General features: G+C 45.0%; 1 protein-coding gene across 3 annotated transcripts in view; it reads left to right on the forward strand.

Moving 5' to 3' along the window:
* The window catches only part of DNAJB6 (DnaJ heat shock protein family (Hsp40) member B6), a 257,593-nt gene that overhangs the window by 83,292 nt on the left and 149,785 nt on the right, over positions 1-24,516 (forward strand). For all 3 annotated transcript variants that reach the window (XM_030198684.1, XM_030198675.1, XM_030198693.1), the window contains exons 6-7: positions 13,926-14,057; positions 14,554-14,698. In XM_030198684.1, the coding sequence (XP_030054544.1) occupies positions 13,926-14,057; positions 14,554-14,698 (277 nt within the window). The remainder of the gene's footprint in view (positions 1-13,925; positions 14,058-14,553; positions 14,699-24,516) is intronic.

Consider the following 24,516-nt stretch of genomic DNA (forward strand, 5'->3'; position numbering starts at 1 on the left):
GTCACCCAACTACCTATTTGCATGACGCATGAAGTTGCTGAAGTGGGTATTAATACAGTTATAAGAAAATAAGAAGTGGGAAATGGAGAAGACAAAGGAACTAAAAGTATCTTAAATTTTTCTCTCTGCAGTGCCGCTACTGCTTTCTGCACCAGGCCTGCCTCCTCTGATGTACACTTCTGGGACTGACGCAGGAAGCACTAGCGGCACTGCAGGTGCTGCCTGTCTTCCATGGTAGTTCATTAGCACAGGCCCAGCGGAGGTGCGTGGGAGGGAGTGAGTGAGTGAGTCTGTGCTTCAGGGCAGCAGTGGATGGGAGGGGAGAGAGAAATTAGCAAGACTGAATGGGTGGGGAGGGAGAGAGATGGAACGATACTGGATAAAAGGTGGGGAGAGACAGAGGCTATGGGCTGGGGGAGAGAGAAATTAGGCAGGACTGGATAAGTGGAAAGGGAGAGAGAAATGAGGCAAGACAGGATGGGAGGAGAAGGAGAGAAAGTGACAGAGATGGGGCAATACTGGATAAAGGCAGGTGCAGAGACAGAAGCTATAGGCTGGGGAGAGTGAGAGAAATTGGGCAAGACTGGCTAGGTGGGGACATGGGAGTCAACTTTTCAAAATGATTGGAGATGCTAAACCCAATAGAAATGACCCCTCCCTGGACACACAGGGTTTGCTCAGTATTAGGGGTGCTGAAACACCCACAGAGCTGGAAAAGATCAGTGTTGCGGTTGGTTATAGTGGAAGAGGTAAGAGGGTGAAGAAGACAGAAGATGAGGGAAATGGTTATACTGGAAGAGGTAAGAGGTGAAGACAGAAGAGGAAAAAAAATGGCACATGGACAAGAGACCCTTGGAAAGAGAATTAGAAGACAGGAAAGCAGTAACAAAGACTGCGACCAACAAAATTAGAAAAATTAAATGACCAGACAGCAAAGGTAGAAAAAAGAATTTTATTTTTAATTTAGGTAAAGTAATGTGGTAGCCATGTTAGTCCACTTATATATAAATAAAAGGAAAAAAAAACCCAAAATACACAGCCTCTCTCCTTAGATCGAGAAGGTAAATCTTATCTCAGTTTTGCATGCCATGATTACAAAAAGACTGGATTACTGCAATGCGCTATACAACAGTCTGACTACAAAGAGCCTGCACCAGCTTCAGTTGATTCAGAATGCTGCAGCAAGACTTGCAGAAGGTTGTAAGCGACGGAAACACATCACACCATTCTTACAAAAACTTCATTGGCTACCAGTACAATACAGGGCTAAATTTAAAACTGTATGTCTGATCTTCAAGGCCCTTAAAGGAAATGGCCCCGAGTACTTGAAGAACAGGATGACCCTCTACACACCGCCAAGGATACTAAGGTCCTCTCAAGGACTATCACTAACCACCCTCTCCAAAAGACATTACACAATGTGATACCCGCAAGCGAGCCTTCTCCGGAGTAGCCCCCACACTCTGGAATGCACTTCCTGAAAGGCTACGCTTAACACAAGACTATCTCTACTTAAAGAAGCAGGTGAAAGCTTTACTCTTCAACCAGGCCTTTAATGGAAGAAGTAACTAACTTGTTAGTCTCACTCACTCACACAAGACAAGGAGTGACATGGGCTGCACATACAACAGCAGGACATGTTTATCCACTCCTACCCTAGCTGATACACCTTTAACCTTCTTTCTAACCATATATGCACCTTTCCTTAAATTAGTCTCCTTATTTTCTAACTCCTTTTACTCTCATAGCTATCTATATGTTAACCATCTCTCTGACCTCATGTGCAACTTTCTTTAAAATAGTTGCTTTACTTTCTAACTCTTCTTTTTCTCTTACCTATCTATGGAGGAGTGGCCTAGTGGTTAGGGTGGTGGACTTTGGTCCTGGGGAACTGAATTTGATTCCCACTTCAGGCACAGGCAGCTCCTTGTGACTCTGGGCAAGTCACTTAACCCTCCATTGCCCCAGGTACAAATAAGTACCTGTAAGCCGCATTGAGCCTGCCATGAGTGGGAAAGCGCGGGTTACAAATGTAACAAAAAAAAAAATATGTTAACCATCTTTGCTTATACCCTTCACTGCCAATTAAAGTGTTCTATTTTGTGTTGTGTTGACATTGTAAGTAATATACTATTATTACTTAATAATCTTACCAGCTGGTACTTGGGTATTCTTCTCCCAGCTTGTGTTTGCTTAAATTACCTTTTCCTTGTCATCAAGCAGATGCAGCCATTACAGATGGGGTTGTGTCCATCAACCAGCAGAGGGAGATAGAGAGCACACTTTTTTCAGTGCCTCAGACCAGCTTGCTCCACTGCCTCTCTTCAGTATTCTCTATCTCCCCTAGCAGAGTGGCTGCAGCTTCTTCAAGCTCCATCTAAAATCCGCCTGGAGGTTGCTCATGGGCTTTTGCCAGTTGTTAGCAGGGGTGTTGGAGGCTATAGCAGCTTCACTTTAAAGGCACATAGATTCGCCCTTTCCCTGCCTTACCCATACCTCTGTGGATGTGGACACATTGCTTAGCTTTCCCTGTCCTTCCCCACCAACAGTGGATGCAGGCACATAGGTTCGCCCTTTCCCTGCCTTTCTCACTCACCTGAGCCTCCGGAGTTCTATTTACCTCTGCTTTCCTCACAGCGTTAAAAAAAAAAAAAAGTCGTGTCGCGTTTTGGCGCTTAGACGCTGGAACAGAGGTTTTTCCTTGCCTTTTTCTGTGGGACCGGAGCTGTGATACTCGGTCCAGTGAGGTAAGAGTGTTTTCTGACTCCTCCGGGGTGGGCCCGCGATCGGGGCGATTTTGGCGCGAACCGACATTTTGAATTTTACCGCCGTGTTCAGCGATGGCTGCGGAGACAGTAAAGCGCTGTTCCAAGTGTGGCAAGTGCAGATCAGCAGTGGGGCTCTGTAAATCGTGCTGTACAGACGTTAGAGCCGGCCCGAGCATGGCGAGCGACGATTCTTTGCGCTCTGAGCTGGCAGCGGGCGCCATTTTGAATTTACCACATGGCGCGACCTACGCTGAGTCGGAGAGTTCTGAGCCCGGGGGGAGGCCTCGGAGTGAGGCTGATATGGGAGCTACTAGCCCCGGCAGAGATCCGGGTGCCCAGGGTGAGTTTTTCTCCCCTGATTTTTTCTTATTAATGCATAAAGCATACATGCTTAAAAGAGCTCTCCCACAAAGCCCGGCACGGGCCTCTTCTAATGCCCCCCCCCCCCCCCCCCCCCGGTGGATTTTAGCCTGGGTATGCCCTCTGAGGCGTTATTCCCTGATAATTGGCAGAATATGAAGCGCAGAAGGGCTCATTCCCCTTCAGAGAGTGCTGCACCTCCTTTTTCCCCCCCGTGGTCGGGCTGTGAGGATTCGGAGGACTCTGGCAGGCCTTCATGCTCTGAGGAGCCAGAGTCTGGTGCAGAAGTGACTCAGGATCTGGACAATCCCTCCGCGGTGAGGATTTTCCACTGTGATGAGCTGCCAGCGCTTATTTCTGATACCCTGCAGGCTCTCTCTATTGAGGACCCTGCCAGTGGCACAGCCTCCTCTGTGAATCCTAGGATGGCTAGAACCAAAAGGCCTGCTCGAGCCTTTCCTTTGCATGACTCCATCCAAGAGCTTATTTCGGCTCAATGGGCTGACCCCGAGGGACCTTTGAAAGTTTCCAGGGCTATGGATTATCAATAGAAATCAAACAAAATAAAACATGGAAAAGAAAATAAAATGATACCTTTTTTATTGGACATAACTTAATACATTTCTTGATTAGCTTTCGAAGGTTGCCCTTCTTCGTCAGATCGGAAATAAGCAAATGTGCTAGCTGACAGTGTATATAAGTGAAAACATTCAAGCATTATTATGACAGTCTGACAGGGTGGGAGGATGGGGGTGGGTAGGAGGTATGCATGGAGACATCAAAGCATATCATTGATATTCTAACAGGATGGGTGTGGATAGGTGAGGGGTGGGGTGATCAACAGAGACATACAGCTTTATGGTTTATAATGGGCTAGGAACCCCAGATCCTTGTTAAGTCCTTTCTGTTGGGTGTTAAAATATTCAATCATTCTGACTTCAAAGGTCTTACGTTCTTGTATGGTTTTAAAGTTACCTTTCAGGATTCTCACTGTGAAGTCACTGGTACAGTGTCCTGGTCCACAAAGGAAAGATATTCAACATAAAGGGATCTTTCACTTGCTCATCTTCCAATGCGGTATATATCATTCAGTGTAAAAAATGTAACGAAGGATGCTATATGGGAGAAACAGGCCAGATGCTTAAGACAAGATTCAATTTACATAGACATCACATGAACAATATTGGTGCCAGTAGGGCTCCCACGCCTGTTGGTCAGCATTTTACAGGACCAGGACACTGTACCAGTGACTTCACAGTGAGAATCCTGAAAGGTAACTTTAAAACCATACAAGAACATAAGACCTTTGAAGTCAGAATGATTGAATATGTATTAAGTTATGTCCAATAAAAAAGGTATCATCTTATTTTCTTTTCCATGTTTTATTTTGTTTGATTTCTATTGATAACCTTAAGAGTGGACTAACACGGCTACCACACTCCTCTACTTAAGATGGAAGATACCGCATACAGCCGCATGAAAAAGCAAATGAACAAACCTTTGGAAAAAGAAACAAAAGTGAACAGTCATCTTTACTTTCTGACAATCTGCAAGAAGAATGACATCATTCCCATAGGACTGAGGATCAAAAATCCTTTGGCTACTACTTACAAACTACTTACTACTCTGCAAACGCACTAGTCAGAAACTAAGAAATGAACTCATACATCAACTCTACAAGAAAAAAAGAATAATACAAACCCAAAGGGATGTAATCATGAGGAACATGGAGGAATTACATCCACACCTTGTGAACCAACTTAAAGAGGACCTACATAACATCCAAGGAGAAAAACAATACATTGCTATCCGCAAAAAGGAAATAAAGCTATATTCTCTTCTTCAAAATCAAAGAGAGAGAAACTGCTTATCCTTGAATAGCTACAGCTCTGCAGAACCAACATCCCCAGACACCTTGGAGACACTTGGATACACATCTGAGGCATGTGAAAATCAGAGCCCAAACAAACCAGGGAATACTGATCACACCTTTACAGATGCAAACCAAATGGGGATAATAAACCTCTCGAACCATCAATTATCACAGCATGAGGTCTCTGTGCTGGCCAAAGGGCTCTCATTCTGCCCAGCCAGGAAACTAGATGAAATCCAACTATACTCAGACCTAGAAGAATTGTTTAGAAAAATGCGCCTTAAAACACATTTCTATAGTAAAGGGACACCAAACAGACTGGAATACAGTCTTAAACAAAAGAACACTTATTTCACCCCACAGGAGGGACAAAACTACAAGCTGGATAATTACATAGAAAGTTTCAGACATAGGGTGAAATCCCAACTTTCCAACAAACAAAAGAGAATCCTGTACAATCTTACCCCACCAGAAAGAGCGGCCATAAGAACCATACAAACTAACGAACGCATTATCATCAAACCCGCAGACAAAGGAGGCGCAGTGGTAATTATGGACATACAAAAATACATTGAAGAGGGGCACAGACAGCTCTCAGACAATAAATACTACAGGAAACTAACTGAGGACCCCACACAGGATTACACAAAACAGCTGAAAGACCTTATCAAAACATTTCCTACACAAGCGCAACCTCACCTGAAGAAACTCATACCAAACCAGCCTTCTGTGGGCACATTCTACATGCTACCCAAGATCCACAAACCGGGAAACCCTGGCAGACCAATCATATCACGTATTGGCACACTCACGGAAGAAATATCTGGATTCATAGAGGGAATTGTGAAACCTCTCGTACACAAAACTAACAGCTTCATACAAGACACCACAGACTTTCTGAATAAATTGAAAAATATCAAGCAACTACAACCTAACACCCTTCTGGTCACGATGTGTGAAAGAGAACTACCCTCCCTGTTGAAGGAGGTGTTGCCCTGAAGGATATTCAAGACCGTAGACTGGAATCAGCATTTAAACGTTCATTTGAAATTGCAGGTCTCACTATTCGGGCGTCTGCATGCAGTTGTTATGCTGCTAGAGCCTGCCTGGCTTGGTTGCAACAGGCAGTGGAACAGCCCGGTGATGGAGCGGAGCCCTTTTCAGATGGGGCTCCGCGGATGGAGTCGGCCTTGTCCTTTCTTGCTGACGCCCTTTATGATATTGTCAGAGCTTCGGCTAAACACATGGCAGTAGCAGTGGCGGCTCGCCATCTTCTTTGGCTACGGCATTGGGCGGCGGACATGGCCTCTAAGCAAAGGTTGGTGAAGTTGCCTTTTCAAGGCCTTCTCCTGTTTGGTGAGGAGTTGGAGAAAATTGTGAAGGGCCTGTGTGAGGCTAAACCCCAGCGCTTGCCCAAAGATAGGCCTCGGCCTTCCTCTAAGGGTGCAGCGGTCCACTCCTCTTACAGACCTCGCTTCCGTGAAGCTCGAAGGTACAGCCTGGGGCGTTCTGCTGGGTTCACTTCCCGTGCCCGTTTTCAGCAGAGGAACTCCTTTCGCTCGGACAAACGTTCCGCAGCTGCTGGCTCAAGGCCTGGAGTTCAGGGGCGACCCTCTCAATGATGGTGCGCCGGCCCTCTCCTCGAGTCCTGTTATCTGAGGACGTCTTTCCCTCTTTGCCGAGGAGTGGGCCAACATTTCCTCAGATCAGTGGGTCTTGGACCTGATCAGAGACTGTTTCAGAATAGATTTCGACGCCCCTGTAAGAGACGTGTTTGTGGAGTCCCGATGCGGTTCTGCCACCAAACGGGCGGAGGTAGAGGAGACTTTGCAAGGTCTAATTCAGATAGGGGCCATGTCCCCGGTACCTCCTGCCGAACACGGCTGCGGCCGCTACTCCATCTACTTTGTGGTGCCGCGAAAAGAAGGCTCTTTTCGCCCTATTCTGGGCTTAAAAGAATTAAACAAGTCCCTGAGAGTGCGGCATTTTCACATGGAAACCCTGTGCTCCGTCATAGCGGCGGTACAGCCAGGAGAGTTTCTCACGTCTCTGGACCTGAAAGAAGCTTACTTGCACATTCCAATTTGGCCCCTGCACCAGAAGTTTCTGAGGTTGCGGTGATGGGAAAGCATTTCCAGTTCCGGGCCTTGCCTTTTGGCCTCGCCACAGCTCCCCGCACCTTTTCGAAGGTTATGGTGGTAGTAGCTGCCTTTCTAAGGCGAGAGGGTATTCGGGTTCACCCGTATCTGGACGACTGGCTCATTCGAGCAAACTCTGCTGCAGAGTCAGCATGTCACAGCCAGAGTGGTCTCAGTACTTCAATCTCTGGGCTGGGTCGTCAATTTGGCCAAAAGTCACCTGACCCCCTCGCAGCTCTAGAATATTTGGGGGCCAGGTTCGACACAGCCTCGGGGTATGTGTACCTACCCGAGCAAAGGAGGTGCAAGCTTCAGAATCAGGTCCGTCTGCTCCTGAGGATGCCCGCCTGCGAGCTTGGGACATTGTCCAGCTGCTTGGATCGATGACGGCCACCATGGAACTGGTGCCCTGGGCGAGAGCGCACCTGAGACCTCTACAGTAAGCTCTACTCCAAGGATGGTCTCCAGTATCTCAGGATTATCAATGCAGACTCTCTTGGCTCTCTGCGGCCCGACTCAGTATGGAGTGGTGGCTCTCAGACAGCATGCTGCGGCGAGGAATGCCGCTGGGGCTCCCCGATTGGTGCCTAGTGGTGACAGATGCCAGCCTGAAAGGCTGGGGTGCACATTGCAAGGGGAAGCATGCCAAGGGTCTATGGACACCCGAGGAGTCGGAGTGGTCCATCAACCGCCTAGAGTTGAAAGCGGTGTTTCAGGCGCTTTTGGCCTTTCAAGTGACCCTGGAAGGATTGGCTGTCAGAGTGATGTCGGACAACACGACAGCAGTGGCCTACATAAATTGACAAGGCGGCACTCAGTGCAGAGCTCTAGCCGCGCAGGCCGAACAAATTTGCCACTGGGCCGAGCTGCATCTACAGTTTCTGTCGGCAGCTCACATTGCAGGTCAGAGCAATGTGCAAGCCGATTATCTAAGCAGGCATCAGATCGATCCAGCGGAGTGGGAACTTGCAGACGAAGTATTCCTGCATATATGTTCAAGTGGGGCAAGCCCGTGATGGATCTAATGGCGACAAGCATCAATGCCAAAGTCCCGTGCTTTTTCAGCAGACGGAGAGATCCTCGCTCGGCGGGGTTGGATGCCTGTCTCTTGGGCCCTGCACATGGAAGGGGTAGCATTTCAGAAAATGCTTTCCTAGAGGTTCTGGATTTGAGCTTTCTACCTAAGAGCCTAAATTTGGCTTCCAGAACCTCTCTCCCACATTTTCCTATGTTATTGGTACCCACAGGTATCAAGACAGCCGGCTCCTCCCCAGCACTATCTAAAATCCTATCCAGGTGACGCTTGAGGTCCGTCACCTTCGCACCAGGCAGGCAAGTCACCAGGCGATCCTCAAGTCCACCAGCCACCCAGCTATCTATATGCCTAATGATCGAATCACCAACTACAACAGTTGTCCTGAACCTTTTCTCCTGGGCAGCACTTGGAGACATATCCTCGGTGCGAGAGGATAGTACATCCCCTGGTGGGCAGGTCCTGGCTACAGGAGTACTTCCTACTTCACCAGGGTGATGCTCTCCTTCTAGGAGACCGCCCTCCTCTGAGGTAGCACAGGGGCTATCAGACTGGAGGTGGGACTTCTCTATAGCATCCCTGTAGGTCTTCTCTACGTACCTCTCTGTCTCCCTCAGTTCCACCAAGTCTGCTACTCTAGCCTCTAGAGAACGGACACGTTCTCTGAGAGCTAGGAACTCTGCATCGGGCACACACATATGACATCTCACCAACTGGGAGATAATCATACATGTGACACTCAATGCAGTGGAAGGACTGCTGCGCCAGTCTGCTTCAGCGTCTTTCCCTTCACCTGCAGTGAGGTCTCCGTCCTCTTTGCCGCTTGCGTCTCCGGTGTTTGCTGCCACCCAGGTCGACTCCCCATCGACGTCAGTGGAGCAAACTTCACCGCAGTCCGTGCAGGCTTCGGCCTCTTGACATCACCATCGAGGACATCATTCCTCGGTGTCGAGGCAGGCTCAGTCTCGGAGCTCCCTTAGGGAAGTTCTTTCCGATACTGAGGAGGAGCACTCATGGGGAGTCAGAGGAAGATCCCAGATACTTTTCCTCCGATGAGTCTTTTGGGATTCCCTCTGAACCTTCCCCTCCACCTGAAAGGAGACTGTTTCCTCCTGAGAGCCTCTCTTTTTCATCGTTTGTGCAGGAAATGGCTGAGGCCATTCCATTCCATTCCATTTTTTTTTTTTTTTTTTTAATTTTTACAAGCGATAAAACGACTTGCCGGAAGTACAGAGAAAGTAATATATAAGAATTATCTAAAATATGGTGTTAAACCACCTAGACTACTGCAGCGCAATATACACGGGTTGTAAAGAACAAGAGAGAAACTACACTGGCTTCCACTAAAGGAACGAATTGCGTTCAAAGTATGCACCATGGTCCATAAAATTATACATGGAGAAGCTCCGGCATACATGTCAGACCTCATAGACCTACCTGCTAGGAATGCTAAAAGATCAGCACGTACATTCCTCAACCTCCATTACCCCAACTGCAAAGGATTAAAATATAAGTCCACCTACGCAACCAGCTTCTCCTACATTTGCACACAACTATGGAGCACACTCCCGAAGACCATAAAGACAACGCAAGATCTAACCATCTTTCGTAAACTACTGAAAACAGACCTATTCAAAAAAGCATACAACAAACAATCGTCCTAACCTCTAAACAACAACAATGAAGAATAAGACCGAAACGACATAACCACTGCCCAACACTATTACTCTCACCATAATACCTTCATCTGAGCAACTACATAAAGCCGACACCTACACAAAACCACAATGTATTCTTTTACCACATACGTACGCACTTGATTGCAAAAACACGTGTTAACAAGTACGCAAGCACACAATGCATTCTTCTACCTTGTATGTACGCACTTGATTGCAAAATCATGTGCATATCTAAAGTCCGGAAATGGCAATCGCCATAACGGCAAATGTAAGCCACATTGAGCCTGCAAATGGGTGGGAAAATGTGGGATACAAATGCTACAAATAAATTTCAGTCAGGTAATTCTAATCTCTTCCTTAGACCACTAAATTCTATTCTATTCCCTTTGGAAGTGGAGCATGAGCCCAGGGCTGTGATGCTCGATATTCTAGACTACACCTCTCCGCCTAAGGAGGCAGTGACGGCTCCTTTGCATAAGGTACTCCAGGAAGTCCTGATGCGAAACTGGTCATTCCCTCTGTCTGGTCCTGTGATCCCCAAGAAGCCTGATTCCTAGTATCGGATCCACGAATGTCGCCTCTAGGCAGAGAAGCTGGGACCTTGGATTCTTTTGGGAGGAAGACGTATCAGGCCGTTGTGCTCATTACCCGTTTCGAATCTTACCAGCTCTTCATGAGCGTTCACTTGTGGAAATCACTTGTGGAAATCATAGCTTATTACCTTTAGATTGTAAGCTCTCTTGAGCAGGGACTGTCCTTCCCCTTGTCTAAACTTGTACAGCGCTGCGTAACCCTGGCAGCGCTATAGAAATGCTAAGTAGTAGTAGTAGAGGTAGCTGTCTACCTTGGTGGTTGCCCTCCCTCCGGAACAGGATGAGCCTTTTCGCCAGGTGGTCAGGCAGCAGAAGGAGTGTCGTAAATTCCTGGCCAGGGTCGCTTACAGCACTTCTGATGTCGCATCCAGAATCTCTGTTCAAGGTATAGCGATGCGCAGACTCTCATGGCTGTGTGTCTCTGACCTAGACCATTTGGTCCAGCAGAGGTTGACGGATGTACCTTGCTAGACTGATAACCTTTTCAGAGAGAAAGTGGAAGACCTGGTCAGCCAGATCAAAAAGCATAATGATGCTATGGCTTCTCTCACCCGCCGGGCTCCTTCTGCTACAGCCTCCTCAACCAGGAGGTTTTTTGGTGGGGACGCAGAGTGCTCCTTATTCCTATGCCATGCATAGGTACACTCTGGCATTCCGATAACGTATTCAGGCTCAACCCCAGCGCGCTCGTTCTCGTCAACAGCGTGCGCTTAAGGCCCTTGCTGCTCCCCAGCAAAAGTAAGGGACGGGTTTTTGACTGACTCCAGCAGGGCATAGCCACAGTAAAAGTGTCCGTACCGGGTGACTTGCCGGTTGGGGGAGTTTAATGTGTCCGACCAGTTGATTCTTCAAATAGTCCGGTTAGGATACACCCTCAATCTGGAGTAGTGAGATGTGGTAGCCATGTTAGTCCACGTCTAAAAGCAGTCAATACACCTATGATTGGTCCAGGGTAGAGGAGAGGTGGATGCTCACCACAGCCTATAAAACCATGCTGCAGACAAAGGAACTCTGAAAAACTAGGCACGCTTGGAGAGAGAGTTTCAGATCCGTCCAATGGCCTATGGGTTTTTCCTTTTTCTTTCTTCCTTTTTTTTTTTTTCCTTTCTCTCTGTTCTGTGACCTTTGTATGAGGAACAAACTTTTTTTTTCCTCCTTTTTCTCTTTATATAATTAGTCTAAGTAATTAGGTACTGATGTTAGATTTTGTAAGTCTGTTATAACTTTACAACTGATGTCTGATGCTGTGCTGGTGGGTGAGTAATTAAGACTTTTCTCTCTGATTCCTGTACAATAATTTTTCTATAATATTTTATAAAATTTGTAAGTAGTTTAGAGAATAGCAAACCAAATGTGCATCCTAGTACAATCCCAACCTCCAGTCTCCGGCTCTCACAGCCTGGATGTTCAGAGTGTTCGCTTCCTTGGATCTTTCGGAGGGTGTCTCCCGGGTCTTGCTTCCAGAAAAGATTCCACTAAGAGGTGTTACTCTTTTAAATGGAGGAGGTTTGCCGTCTGGTGTGACAGCAAGGACCTAGATCCTCTGATCCTCTCTCTTGTCCTGCACAGACCCTGCTTGAATACCTTCTACATTTGTCAGAGTCTGGACTCAAGACCAGCTCCGTAAGGGTTCACCTCAGTGCAATTAGTGCTTATCATCGGCGTGTAGAGGGTAAGCCTATCTCTGGACAGTCTTTAGCTGTTCGCTTCATGAGAGGTTTGCTTTTGTCAAAGCCCCCTGTCAAATCTCCGCCAGTTTCATGGGATCTCAACGTCGTTCTCACCCAGCTGATGAAAGCTCCTTTTGAGCCGCTGCATTCCTGCCATCTGAAGTATTTGACCTGGAAGGTCATTTTCTTGGTGGCTGTTACTTCAGCTCGTACAGTCAGTGAGCTTCAAGCCTTGGCATCCCATGCTCCTTATACAAAATTTCATCGTAACAGAGTAGTCCTCTGCACTCAACCTAAGTTCCTTTCGAAGGTGGTGTCGGAGTTCCATCTGACCCAGTCAATTGTCTTACCAACATTTTTTCCCCGTCCTCATACCTGCCCTGCTGAACGTCAGTTGCATACATTGGACTGGAAGAGAGCATTGGCCTTCTATGTGGAGCGGACAAGCCCCTTCAGACAGTCCGCCCAAATGTTTGTTTCTTTTGACCCCAACAGAAGGGGAGTTGCTGTCGGGAAATGCACCATTTCAAATTGGTTAGCAGATTGCATTTCCTTCACTTAACGCTCAAGCTGGGCTGACTCTTGAGGGTCATGTCACGGCTCGTAGTGTTCGAGCCATGGCAGTGTCAGTGGCCCACTTGAAGCCACTATAGAAGAGATTTGCAAGGTTGCAACGTGGTGTTCAGTCCACACATTCACATCTCACTACTGCCTTTCAGCAGGATACCTGAAGCGACAGTCAGTTTGGGCAGTCGGTGCTGCAGAATCTGTTTGGGGTTTAGAATCCAAGTCCACCTCCCCTAGGCCCATTTTTGTTCTGTTCCAGGCTGCACTGTCAGATGTTTTCTTTGTAGGTCAATCCTTGTCCTTGCCGTTGCAAGGCCCAATTGACCTCTCTTTGTTGTTTTGGGGGCTAGGGATACCCCAGTCGTGAGAACAAGCAGCCTGCTTGTTCTTGGAGTAAATGAAGATACATACCTGTAGCAGGTATTCTCCGAGGACAGCAGGCTGATTGTTCTCACATACCCACCCGCCTCCCCTTTGGAGTTGTATTTCCTTCTTTGCTTTGTTATGAAAACTGAAGGGGCTCTCACGCGACAGGCGGGAAGCTGATGGCCGCACATTTTCTCCAGTCTGTTTGGAAGTCTCTTTACTGAGACCCTTTGAGCAGTCTATGAGCAGCTATATTTCCTGTACTTCCCAGGCACTATACAGGTGGTAATAAAATGTTTAGATAATTTTATAATTGATCCTTATTCAGTTATCTGTTATTTTGCCTGTTATTTTCCATCTGATTTTATAGTTCACTGTTCAATATTTTTTATGACAGTGAACCTTTTTTAGTTTATTGATTTTTGCATGTCTGGACTGACTAAGAATCCTGGTGGTTTGTGTGTTTGGAATGTGAGTGCTTTCTAGGAACTGTGGCACCATTGAGAGTGTGGCCCCAGTAACTTAGAAACACTGGGGATAAATTGAGAGTGGGAGACTCGTCCAGTGGTAATTGGGACCTAGTTGGTGGGAGGAGGGTGCTAGTGAAGAGCCACATACCCAGATGCATGCGGACCTGAGCTGTGCTGGGGATAGATCCTCTAAGTGGCCACAGGGTTAGCCCCAGGCGAGTGGCTAGGTATTTCACGACAACCCCCATTTATGGGCTTTTCTTTTGGCCCAAAAATCTCAGCTTATAGTCGAGTATATGTAGTAAACTGAGTAAAACATGCTGATAAAATTTATAAGCTGTTACTTTGTATGCTCAAATATTCATTCCTAGTTGTATGAGTAAATTGTGGGATATTTCTTCTCTACAGAGGATCCATTTGAAGACTTTTTTGGTAACCGAAGAGGTCAGCGAGGAAACAGAAGTAGAAACAGTGGGTCTTTCTTTTCAGCCTTTGGTGGATTTCCTGGCTTTGGTGGCAGTTTTTCTCCATTTGACACAGGTAATCAAAATGAAACTTTTTGCATATTAAAAAAAAAAACCCCATCCAATTTAAAAGTATGTGTTCTTTGCCATTATTTTTTTAATTGAATGTAATATAATCCTACTAAAGAAAGGAATAATTCCACTATAAATCCCATACATATACATAATATGTTAAAATAAGATGGAAGAATTTGCCTTGTGAGGCTGCACACTTAGTATAATCAGATATTGAGAGAGCATTATTTCATAAACCTCTAATGGGCATTTATTTTATTTGCTGATCTGTTAGAGTTGGTTGTTTACAGACAAAATAAAATCTAGCCTTTAGTAGTCATATATTGGCTTAATGTAAAAGTTGTTTAATATTTAGAAGTGATTTTGATTTCTGTTTTAGCCATTTGGTTAATTGGAGTCCATTTGACAGCAAACTTTTTCCCTGTCCTTTCTAATACTTATGTATAACGAGTTCTTAATTCGACTGTGTTCCTTTTTTTTTTTCCCCCTTCCACAAGGTTTTACTACTTCATTTGGTTCACTGGGGCATGGCGGCTTTACCTCATTCTCTTCATCGTCCTTTGGTGGTTCTGGGATGGGAAACTTCAGATCAGTATCTACGTCTAGCAAAATTGTTAATGGCAGAAAAATTACCACAAAGAGGTACAGTGATACAAACACAGAAGTGATACTGGTTAGATGAAAGGTTTCATTTTAACTGGTATTTTTTTGCAATGCATTATTTCTACAGTTTTTTTTATTTCTGTTTCTATAGTGTATAAGTGAAATTTGCTTACCTTGTGGCATACAATGTAACTGATCCTGAAAGTCAAAGCAGTATTTTTTGTGTTTGCTAGAACCCAGACATCAATATTAAAGTAAAACTAGTAAATACTTTGCCAAAAACTTTCACATTTGAAAATTAGCATTTACATAGTAATATCCAGTATTCTTTTTTTTCCTTCTGTATAAACACAGGATGTCATCTGATGATACCAAACACAGAATGTTAACATTGCTATAACTAGAAAACTATTCTGCTTTATGTATGGTTGATTCCATATGGGGATGAAAACTGAGGTTCCTTTAATTGTCTTTTCCGTGAAATGGCTTGGATATATGTCCTGCATTTCCTGAATATTTTTCCTTTGCTTAAAAGGCTCCCTCAGTGGTCAGGTGTTTTGTTTTACTACTTTTTCATGTTCCCTTTCACAAGTTTAGAGGTTTAAGGATCGTTTTCTAAATTGTGAAAATTTCTTTCTTTGATTTTGTGGGGCAGAAAGTAACAGGAGTCAAATGATGTCCTGTTTCAACAGGAAAATGTTTCATTGATACGCTGAATATATTGCCTAGAAACTGATCATGATATTAAATAATTTTTATTCTTGGAGGACAAGCAGACATGGTGTTCACATGTGGGTGATGTCATTAAGATTGATTCTGGTACATCTTGATATGAAGCAATTTATATGTAGGATATCACAGATAGTTGAGCTGTTTAAATGGTGGTCTCGGACTTACCGATTTAAGAACACTGACAGAACGAAATTGCTTTGCTTTAGTCTAAAGAAATATTTGATTCCTGCTTCATTACGACTGACTGAAGATATGCTCTTTCATACAGATACCATTTCAAAGGTTCTTGGTGTTTATTTGGATTCTGCACTAAATTTTGAAGCTCTAAGTTAACTCTGTAGTCTGGAAATCATATTATAAGTTATGACAATTGCATTCTATTCGTTATGTAATTTTTCCAGCAACATTTTAGGGTAAGGGTTCAATCTATGATCCTGTCTGCCTTTGATTACTGTAATTCCCTGTATACTGGACTATCAGAAAAATTGTTGTGGAGATGGCGACTAGTTCAGAATATTGCTACAAGATTAAAGCAAGGCTTGATCATGTGACTGCTGGCACATTCACACTTGCTACCAGTGGAGTTACGTATTAAGTATGTTTATGTTTAAACATATTTTATTGAAGAGACAACTTTCCTTTTGCAACAAACATATAAGAAAACCAACATTTTTCTCTCCAGAAACATTTTACATTTTCTACCCCCCCCCCCCCCCCCAATACACACACACACTTCCTCCCTTCGTCCCCCCTTTCCCTTGTCTTCCACCCTCCTTCCCTTTACCCCTCCCCGGGTTCACATTCTTTATGGTCTATCAGCTTTTTGTTCATCTTTTGAGTTTAAATGTTCATTAATTGGCCCCTGGCCCCAGGCGTCAAAGTAAGCCAAAATGGGGTCCAGCAGTTCCAAAAGTCTCATGTTCTTGACGGCTTTTGAGAGTTCAGGCTCATTCTTTCAATTCTCATCATTTGAATCATCTGTCCTTTCCATTGTTGTGTAGAGGGACCTTCCACAGAGAGCCAGGTCAACAGAATCACTTTCTTTGCCACCATTATCATACGTAGTGCAAAGGCCCGGCAGTTACGTATTAAGTATAAGCTATATTTGGTTTTTAAGACGTTATCAGGGATGTGCCAGACAACTTTCCATTACTGATTTCTCTTTTAGGTGGTTGATATGAAAGTTGCAATTCTAAACATTTTCTTTTGTGTTCCATCTTACAAATGTTAAAGGATACATCAGGGATCCTATTCCTATTCTGTAGTGAAAGTCTGGAATTCTTTGCCTCTTCAAATTCTATTAAGTTCATCTTCTATAAACTTTAGTAAACAAGTTTAAGGCCTGGCTATTCGAGGCTTTATGTGGTAATAAGAGGGATATTTATGTGGGTAGCTGATCATAGGATACATACGAGAAAATGCTTTATTGTATTAATCTATTGTATATGGGTTTTTTTTTTTCTTGTAAAAACCCTCTTTTCCTTAGCCTCCCTCCGGACTGGTCCAGGAACTGACTCGTGGGTTGTGCACTCTTTCCAGCAGGTGGAGACTGAGAACTCTGAATCTAGAGAGCCAATAAGAGCCCTAGCCAATTAGCCTTTGATTCAGTAAACTCAGTCTCCAGCAGGTGGGAAGAGGTGAACCTTTATTCTCCTCTCTCTATCTCCTTTATTTGGCTTTCTAATTAAAAAAAAAAAAGAAAGAGGTAGATTTCTCTGTGTAGCAGGGCAGAGGCTGTGTTTCTTCTCTTTGTGACCCGAGGTTAGGCTTCTGGTGACTGGGTGCAGTGCACACTTCAGTCAGCCTTGGGGTGTTACACCCGGGGGGGGGGGGGGGGGGGTAACCGGGTCCCTCCCCCATTATACCTCCTGTGGTTCATTGGCATTTCTAATTGCTTTAGACTGGGGGACAGCTTGGTCTCTTTGGCGGTAGAGGCAGCCGTTTAAAAAAAAAAAAAAAGAGAGAGAGCTTTTTAGAACAGCGAACGGCACAGCAGCTCTGGTAGTGTGCGTTTTAGGTGCTGTAGGGAGAGATCTTTTTGGCTCAGAATCGGGTCACCCTTAAAAAAAACAAAACAACCAGAGCTGTGGGGCCACGCTATGGCCGAGAAGCAGCATCGGGGGGTGGGATCCTCTGGCGCATGCAAATACAGCACTGCTGTGGAAACAGCAGACGTGGCTGTTCCAGCAGTTCTTTCTCCTGCAGCGGGGTCAGTTGAGCCTTCTTTGGGTGCGTCTTCGGTCTGCTCCCTACGTGTCATGGTGGTGCCCAGGTTCCATGCTCTCAGTCACTTCGCCCCCTGGTGGTTAGACCTGGTGGCTGCTGTGAACCGATGACTTGGAGTTTCCCATGTTCCAGAAGATATGCTGGTCCGGTCCGGATCTTTCAGCTTTCCAGATTGTTGTGGGAGTTTTTTGGAACTAAACAGTACCCATACCTGGTGAACTCCCTGGTAGGCTGCCTTTATTAATCACCTGGGAGGGTTTCTAGTTCGCCTTGCAACAGGGTTCTTCAGAGGTGTTCCTTTGTGTGAGTTGTTGCAGTGCCTTTGTGCTTTTACTTTTTGTGACTTTGACTCTGCTTGTTTACTGGACTTTTCTGCCTAGATCCGGATTGTTACTGGACTATTCTTCTGTTTGCCGCCGGCCTAGACCCGGATTGTTACTGGACTATTCTTCTGCTTTCCGCCTGCCTAGACCCGGATTGTTACTGGACTATTCTTCTGCTTGCTGCCTGCCTAGACCCGGCTTGTTCCTGGACTATTCGTTTGTCTGCTGTTTCCCTGGAACCCAGTGTGTTTCTAGCATTAACTGCTGTCTGTCTGCCTGCTGCTGTGTCCTGCAGTCCGGCCTTCCTGTCCTGTCCGGTAAGTTCTGCTGGCCGCCTGCAGCCCGGAGCTTAACTCCGGGTGAAGGGTGGCTAAGTGTAGGTGAAGACTTGCCCCGATCCACTTTGTTTCAGTTCCGGTCTGCTTTGTCTTGTGTTTGGGTGATTCTCCTGCTGCTGCCGCACCTTGGCAGTGGCCCAAAGGCTCACAAACCTAGTTACCTGGTGTGTATACGTGACAGTTTGCAAGGCCATGAGCTCGGAGGTATCATCCTTCATGCAGGCGCTGCAGGACCATGCCAGGATCCTTCATGGGTATGGAGCAGGTAGAGAGACTGATGACGGCCTCTATGGGGGCCGCAGCAGACGCCTCAGGTTCAGGTCCAGCACCAGCAAGGGCTCCGGCCACATCAGGAATTCGTCTGAAGTCACCTCCTAGATATGACGGTAATCCCAGGGCTGTAGAGGGTTTCTTAACCAATGCGAAATAATTTTTGAGCTCCAGGCCCAAGATTTTCCTATGGAGAGAACTCTGATAGCTTATATTATGTCCCTGCTGTCCGGCCAAGCCCTAGCTGGGGCGTCCCCGCTTTGGGAAAGGAACGATCCGGTGCTTCAGGATTTCCGGGGCTTCGTGGAGCACTTCAAATGAGTTTTTGAAGAACCAGGGATGGTTACTTCAGCTACTTCTGCACTCCTGAGACTCAAACAGGGAACATAGACATTAGGGGACTATGCGATTAGATTCCGCACCTTGGCCTCTGAATTGGATTGGAATAATGAAAGTCTGCTCGCAACCTTTGGGCAGGGGCTGGCACCACAGGTTAAGGATGAGCTGGCCGGACATGAACTTCCCACCAGGCTGGATGACCTGATTAAACTGTGTACTATGATTGATATTCGATTTCAGGAGCGTGGCAAGGAACGGCATTCCATAGAAAGGATAGGTATGAAGACGCCGAGTCAACAAGGGTTACCACCGGCTCCACGTATACGGGAGATTCCCCCGCAACCACCGGCAGAACCCATGCAATTAGGTCATACCCCTCTCACGAGTCAAGAAAAACAGCGACGTCGGACCCTCAACCTCTGCTTGTATTGTGGTGAGACGTGACACTACGCAGTCAACTGTCCACAGAAACCCAGCTCTTTAGGGCCAGGATTAACTGCAGGAACTGTAATAAGCCAATCCTCTAACCTCCTGCGCACTCAGTTTCTCATGCCAGCGGTTCTTGACCTGGGTCACAAACAGGAGCTTACTGAGGTCTTTTTGGATTCTGGGGCAGGTGGAAGCTTTATAACCGTGTCTCTAGTCCAGCAACTGAACATTCCTACACAAGAACTACCTAAGACCATCCCGCTTTTTTCGGTGTATGGTAGTATCCAAGTATCTATACAGCAAACAGAATGCTGTTGCGGACAAATTGAGCAGTGTCATTCAGCCTCACGAATGGTCCTTCAGCATACTTGTAGCTCATTGAATATTCCAGCAGTGGGACCCCGGTGATAGACCTGTTCACTTCTCCACAGAACAACAAGCTTTTCTGCTTTTCTTCCAGAATCTGGGCTCCCAACTGTGTAGCCCCACTTGCCTTCCTGCTCCATTGGGGAACAGATCTTCTATACGTCTTTCTCCCACTGCATCTTATTTCATACCAGACGTCCTATCAAGCCACCTCTGGTGTCTTGGGATCTGAATGCCATCCTCACAGCTCTCATGAAACCTCTTTTTTTTTTTTGTTTTTTTTTGTTACATTTGTACCCCGCGCTTTCCCACTCATGGCAGGCTCAATGCGGCTTACATGGGGCAATGGAGGGTTAAGTGACTTGCCCAGAGTCACAAGGAGCTGCCTGTGCCGGGAATCGAACTCAGTTCCTCAGTTCCCCAGGACCAAAGTCCACCACCCTAACCACTAGGCCACTCCTCCACTCCATTCCTGATCTCTGAAGTTTCTCACATATAAGGTATTCTTAATAGCACGCACTTCTGCCAGAAGATTAAGCAAACTTCAAGCCCTTGTGGCACACCCTCTTCACACCAGGTTCAATCATGACTGGGTTGTTCTCCGAACCCACACAAAACTCCTCGCTAAAGTGATATCAGAGTTCCACCTTAATCAGTCCACTGTACTTCCTGTCTTCTTCCCTAAGCCACACTCTCATCCTGGAGAAGCAACACAGCATACCCTAGACTTCAAGGGTGCTCTAGCGTATTACCTGGAGCATTTGAAACCTCATAGGAAGTCCTAACTTTTTGTATCATTTGCTACTATCAGATTAGGGATTCCCATCACCAAAAGTCAGCCAGTCAAGTTCAATCTCCTACACATAGGAGCTGACCCTTCATGGCTGTGTCACCGCTCACAATGCAAAAACCATGGCATCTTCTGTAGCCAATTTCCACTCTTTCCATTGAAGAAATTTGCAAGGCAGCAACGTGGTCTTCTATCCACACCTTCACTACTGTCTGGAGCAGCACTTTTGGCGGGATAGCCGATTTGGACAAGCAGTCCTGCAAAATCGTTTTACTACTTAAGTCAACTCTGTTCTCTGGCCCTTTTTTTTCTTGTAAGTTATCTTTCTCCTTAGTTGCCAGGTTCATTATAATATTGTGAGCCTGGCAGCTAGCGAGTCGCACATGTGAGAATATCATGCCTGCTTGTCCTCAGAGAAAGGAAAGTTACTTACCTGTAGCAAGTGTTCTCTGAGGACAGCAGGCATGTATTCTCACATACCTCCTGCCTCCCATTGGAGTTGTCTTAGCTTTAGTATTGTACTACTGGTCCTGCGCTCGAGTGTCGGGCGGGAAGGCACCCATGTATGTATGGTGGGGCACTGCCTCAAAGTTTTAAAGTGACGGTGCGTTATGGCAATGTCCATATCATTCTCTGTCAATGTTGCCCACATGTGAGAATGTATTCTGTCCTCAGAACACCTGCTACAGGTATGTAACTTTGCTGTATACTCCTATCATAAAATTGCAAAGAATTCAACTTTAGAACATCTTTTGGACTATCCTAAGTCTGACTTTTAACATCTAAACTTTCAAAACACTTGACATCATTCATTAACATTTAAAATGAATCGCTATAAATACTGAACCTTTATTAATGAAGACAACCTCCTCCTTGATATAGATGTTGTGTTAGAGCAAATTGGAATCAAAATGCAGCTTCCTCTGCTGAGACCCTCCACAGGCTCTAGTATCGAAGCTTATGAGAGAGCTCACTGGCTTAGTCCATTAATGTCAGTACTCTTAAGATCTCCAGACAGGAAGTGAGTATTTCATTAAGGGCACCAATGCTGAACACAGGCATCAAGGTTGATGCCACCAGCATCACACTTATACCTCCAAATTTGTCTGCTCCATCCCCTGTTTCATCTAAACTGGTAGATGTTTGGTAACACACACGGACGTTTTATCTCTATTAACTGTTGCAGATCTGGAGTAGTGTATGAGAACTTAACTCAAAATGGTTCAAGACTTCCCTGCCAGGCATATGCTTTAAACAGGCTCGGTATGCAGTTCATCAGTGTCTACTTGAGTATGTGTAGAACCTAGGATAGTATTCCTTTGTCTCATTACTCTTTGCCTCATTTCAAATCCATAAAGGAAATCATTCTTGTTTCTCTTTTTGATGTTGAACAATTCTGTACTTGTATGTTCCATTCATGTGTCATGCCCTGCTTGATTGTAATGTAGAATTAACATTTATTGGAGATGAGCTGCAACTTTTTGACCTGGATTGGCCACTGTTTGGCTGTGAGAGCCTTAAAAATGTTTGCTTAGTTCATCTTGGACTTGAAGAGTTTAGGTCTACAGTCTGATCCCCCCCCCCCCCCCCCCCCAATTTAAAGAGCATTACCATGCCGAAAACCTAATTTCTTTTAACTTGCAGGAAGTAGGGTCTAATTCCAAATCTGGGAATCTCTAAAATATCTTAGTGTGCCTAAAGATACCTTGAATTTCTCAGTCTACCAAATTCTAACAGAGCCTTGTTTGATGTTCTGTCTTCAAGCAAATATTACTGTGTCACACAAGTAAGACACTTATTTTACTTCATCTGACTCATCGCAGAGGTCATTCCCACTCCTGTATTTTGTTCGTACTGCTCCTTGTGGGTCTAATTGGCTTCTCCTGTTTGTTTGGGCTCCTAGATTGGGGAGCACATATACAAAGTATTCTTAGGTGGGGTGTTTGGTCTCCGAAGGAAATTACCTTTATCTGTTTAGTAGTTTGCTTGTTGATATGTGGTGTGCTGCACAGTTCTAGTGTCTACTGTCTTTTGCATGACCTGTCTTTTGCATGACTGTTTAAAGTTTTTTGGCATAGAATGTTACTTGCTATCTGTTTGTAGGCAATGTACAATTGTTAGGAATGAAAGAGGAATGAAGAGCAAGCATTTCATTTGAATAATTGTTTAGTTAAAACACCATAGATTCCAGCTTAAAGGAATTAAGTTTCAATTGTTATAGATGAACCAGGGTGGTTACAGCCTAAGGCAGTTGCCAGAGCCTTTGGTATATAGTTGGACTTCAGAATATTGATGGGCACAGGTCATGACAGTTGTCAAATTTGTCATTTTGCTACTTAATGCAATGCTAGGTAGATGCATCCATATTTAGAACATCAGTGTGAGGGCAATAACTCATTCTTATGTTGAATAGGATTGATTTAGAATTCATTATTTTTGGGTCTTACCAAGGGTTTGGTGAAAGGTTCCCAGCTACTCCAATATACTGTGGTCAAGACTTTGCTACCAAGCACCATAGGACTTCAGTTTATCTATAGGTTATATTTGGTGCTCTATGGAATGGATGATAAGTAGCATTTAAAGGTCAATTTGTCAGGTGACCCCTGGCCTATTTGACTAAGTTAATTGTTGTGTATCAAAGCATATTCTTCAGTTGTCACGGCTGTATTTATTAGAAGTTCCCTCGGCTCCTGCTATTAGATTTATCTGTTACTAGAAGTATGGAAGCAGCTCCTCAGAATGGATTCTATGTGGCTTGAAATTAGTGACTTGGCTAATCGCATGCAAAGAAACAAATGTGCGCATCTTAGGAGTGCCAGAGAATTTTATTCCTCGCATACTGGGTTTAGAGTTCAATCCTCCTTTGGAAATTGAACGCACGCACAGACTATCATCCAGGCCCACAAAGGGATTAGCTTTCCCGCACCCTTTGACTGCTACAATATAACCAAGCTTTGCAGATATTACAGTCTGTTAAACCAAGAAGTCTTTAACAACCAAGGTAAGAAAATATTTACACCAGACTTTACAGTAACTACCACGAGGGCACGCAAATGCTTTCTCATCTTAAGGCCCAAACTAAAAATCGATTGGAGCTCTGTATGGATTAATGTATCCCGCCATAATGAGGGTTACTTATTGTAACTTGACTAGAACTTTTCACAATCCAGAGGACCTTTGTGTTTACCTGGAAAAACAAGCTGCTGCCACAACATGAGTTTGGATGAACTGTTATTTTGTGATTCATATTTTCAGCATGTCACTACCTTGCTCTCTTGCATCCTTCTGTGACATAAATGACCCCATCATTTATATTCCTGTTTATTGTACAGTATCTGTCTACTGTTTTACTTCTGTTTGGTAATATGGCTACAGTTCCTATATATTATACAGGCTCCCCTTTTTCTTGGATGTAGTACTCACTTTACATGCCTCCATGACAGATGTCCCCTTTGTTTCCTTTAGCGTCAAGAGCATTACTAAAACCATCAAGCACAAAAAATACTATTATACCTTAAACAGCTCAAATCTGACATGTTTTTCTTATAAGAATCCCACATTTCAGTCACTGACGTTAAGAAGATCCTTGGCAATTATTTTGATCAATGCTTTGCTGCGCCGTCCAAGGCTAAAAAGAATAGAGCGATCACACTCATCGGGAAAAATCTTGGATTCCAGTGTACTTCTCACACCTTCAACCCGGGTGGTAGATAGTCCTGTGTTGAGGGCACAATTGCTTGTGTGCTAATCATCCTCTTGAACATCTATATCCCCAATACAGACGACCCCACTTTCTTCCAAATCCTGATTCTAACTGACCACCAATTTCTCTTGTGCTTCTCATACTCTGGCGGGGATTTCAGTTTTCTCTTGGATCCATTTTAAGATAAAAACTCAACCTGCTGCCCTTCTAAACTCTAAACCAAACAGATTTTAACATCTCTCATGCATGAATATGGCTGCACTGATTTATGGCGCCTATTACACCCGTCTGACAGACTATACTTTCTACACTTTCCCCTATCAAACCTACTCTAGGATTGA

This window comes from Microcaecilia unicolor, chromosome 1 (assembly GCF_901765095.1).
Source record: "Microcaecilia unicolor chromosome 1, aMicUni1.1, whole genome shotgun sequence".
Taxonomy (NCBI): Eukaryota; Metazoa; Chordata; class Amphibia; order Gymnophiona; family Siphonopidae; genus Microcaecilia; species Microcaecilia unicolor.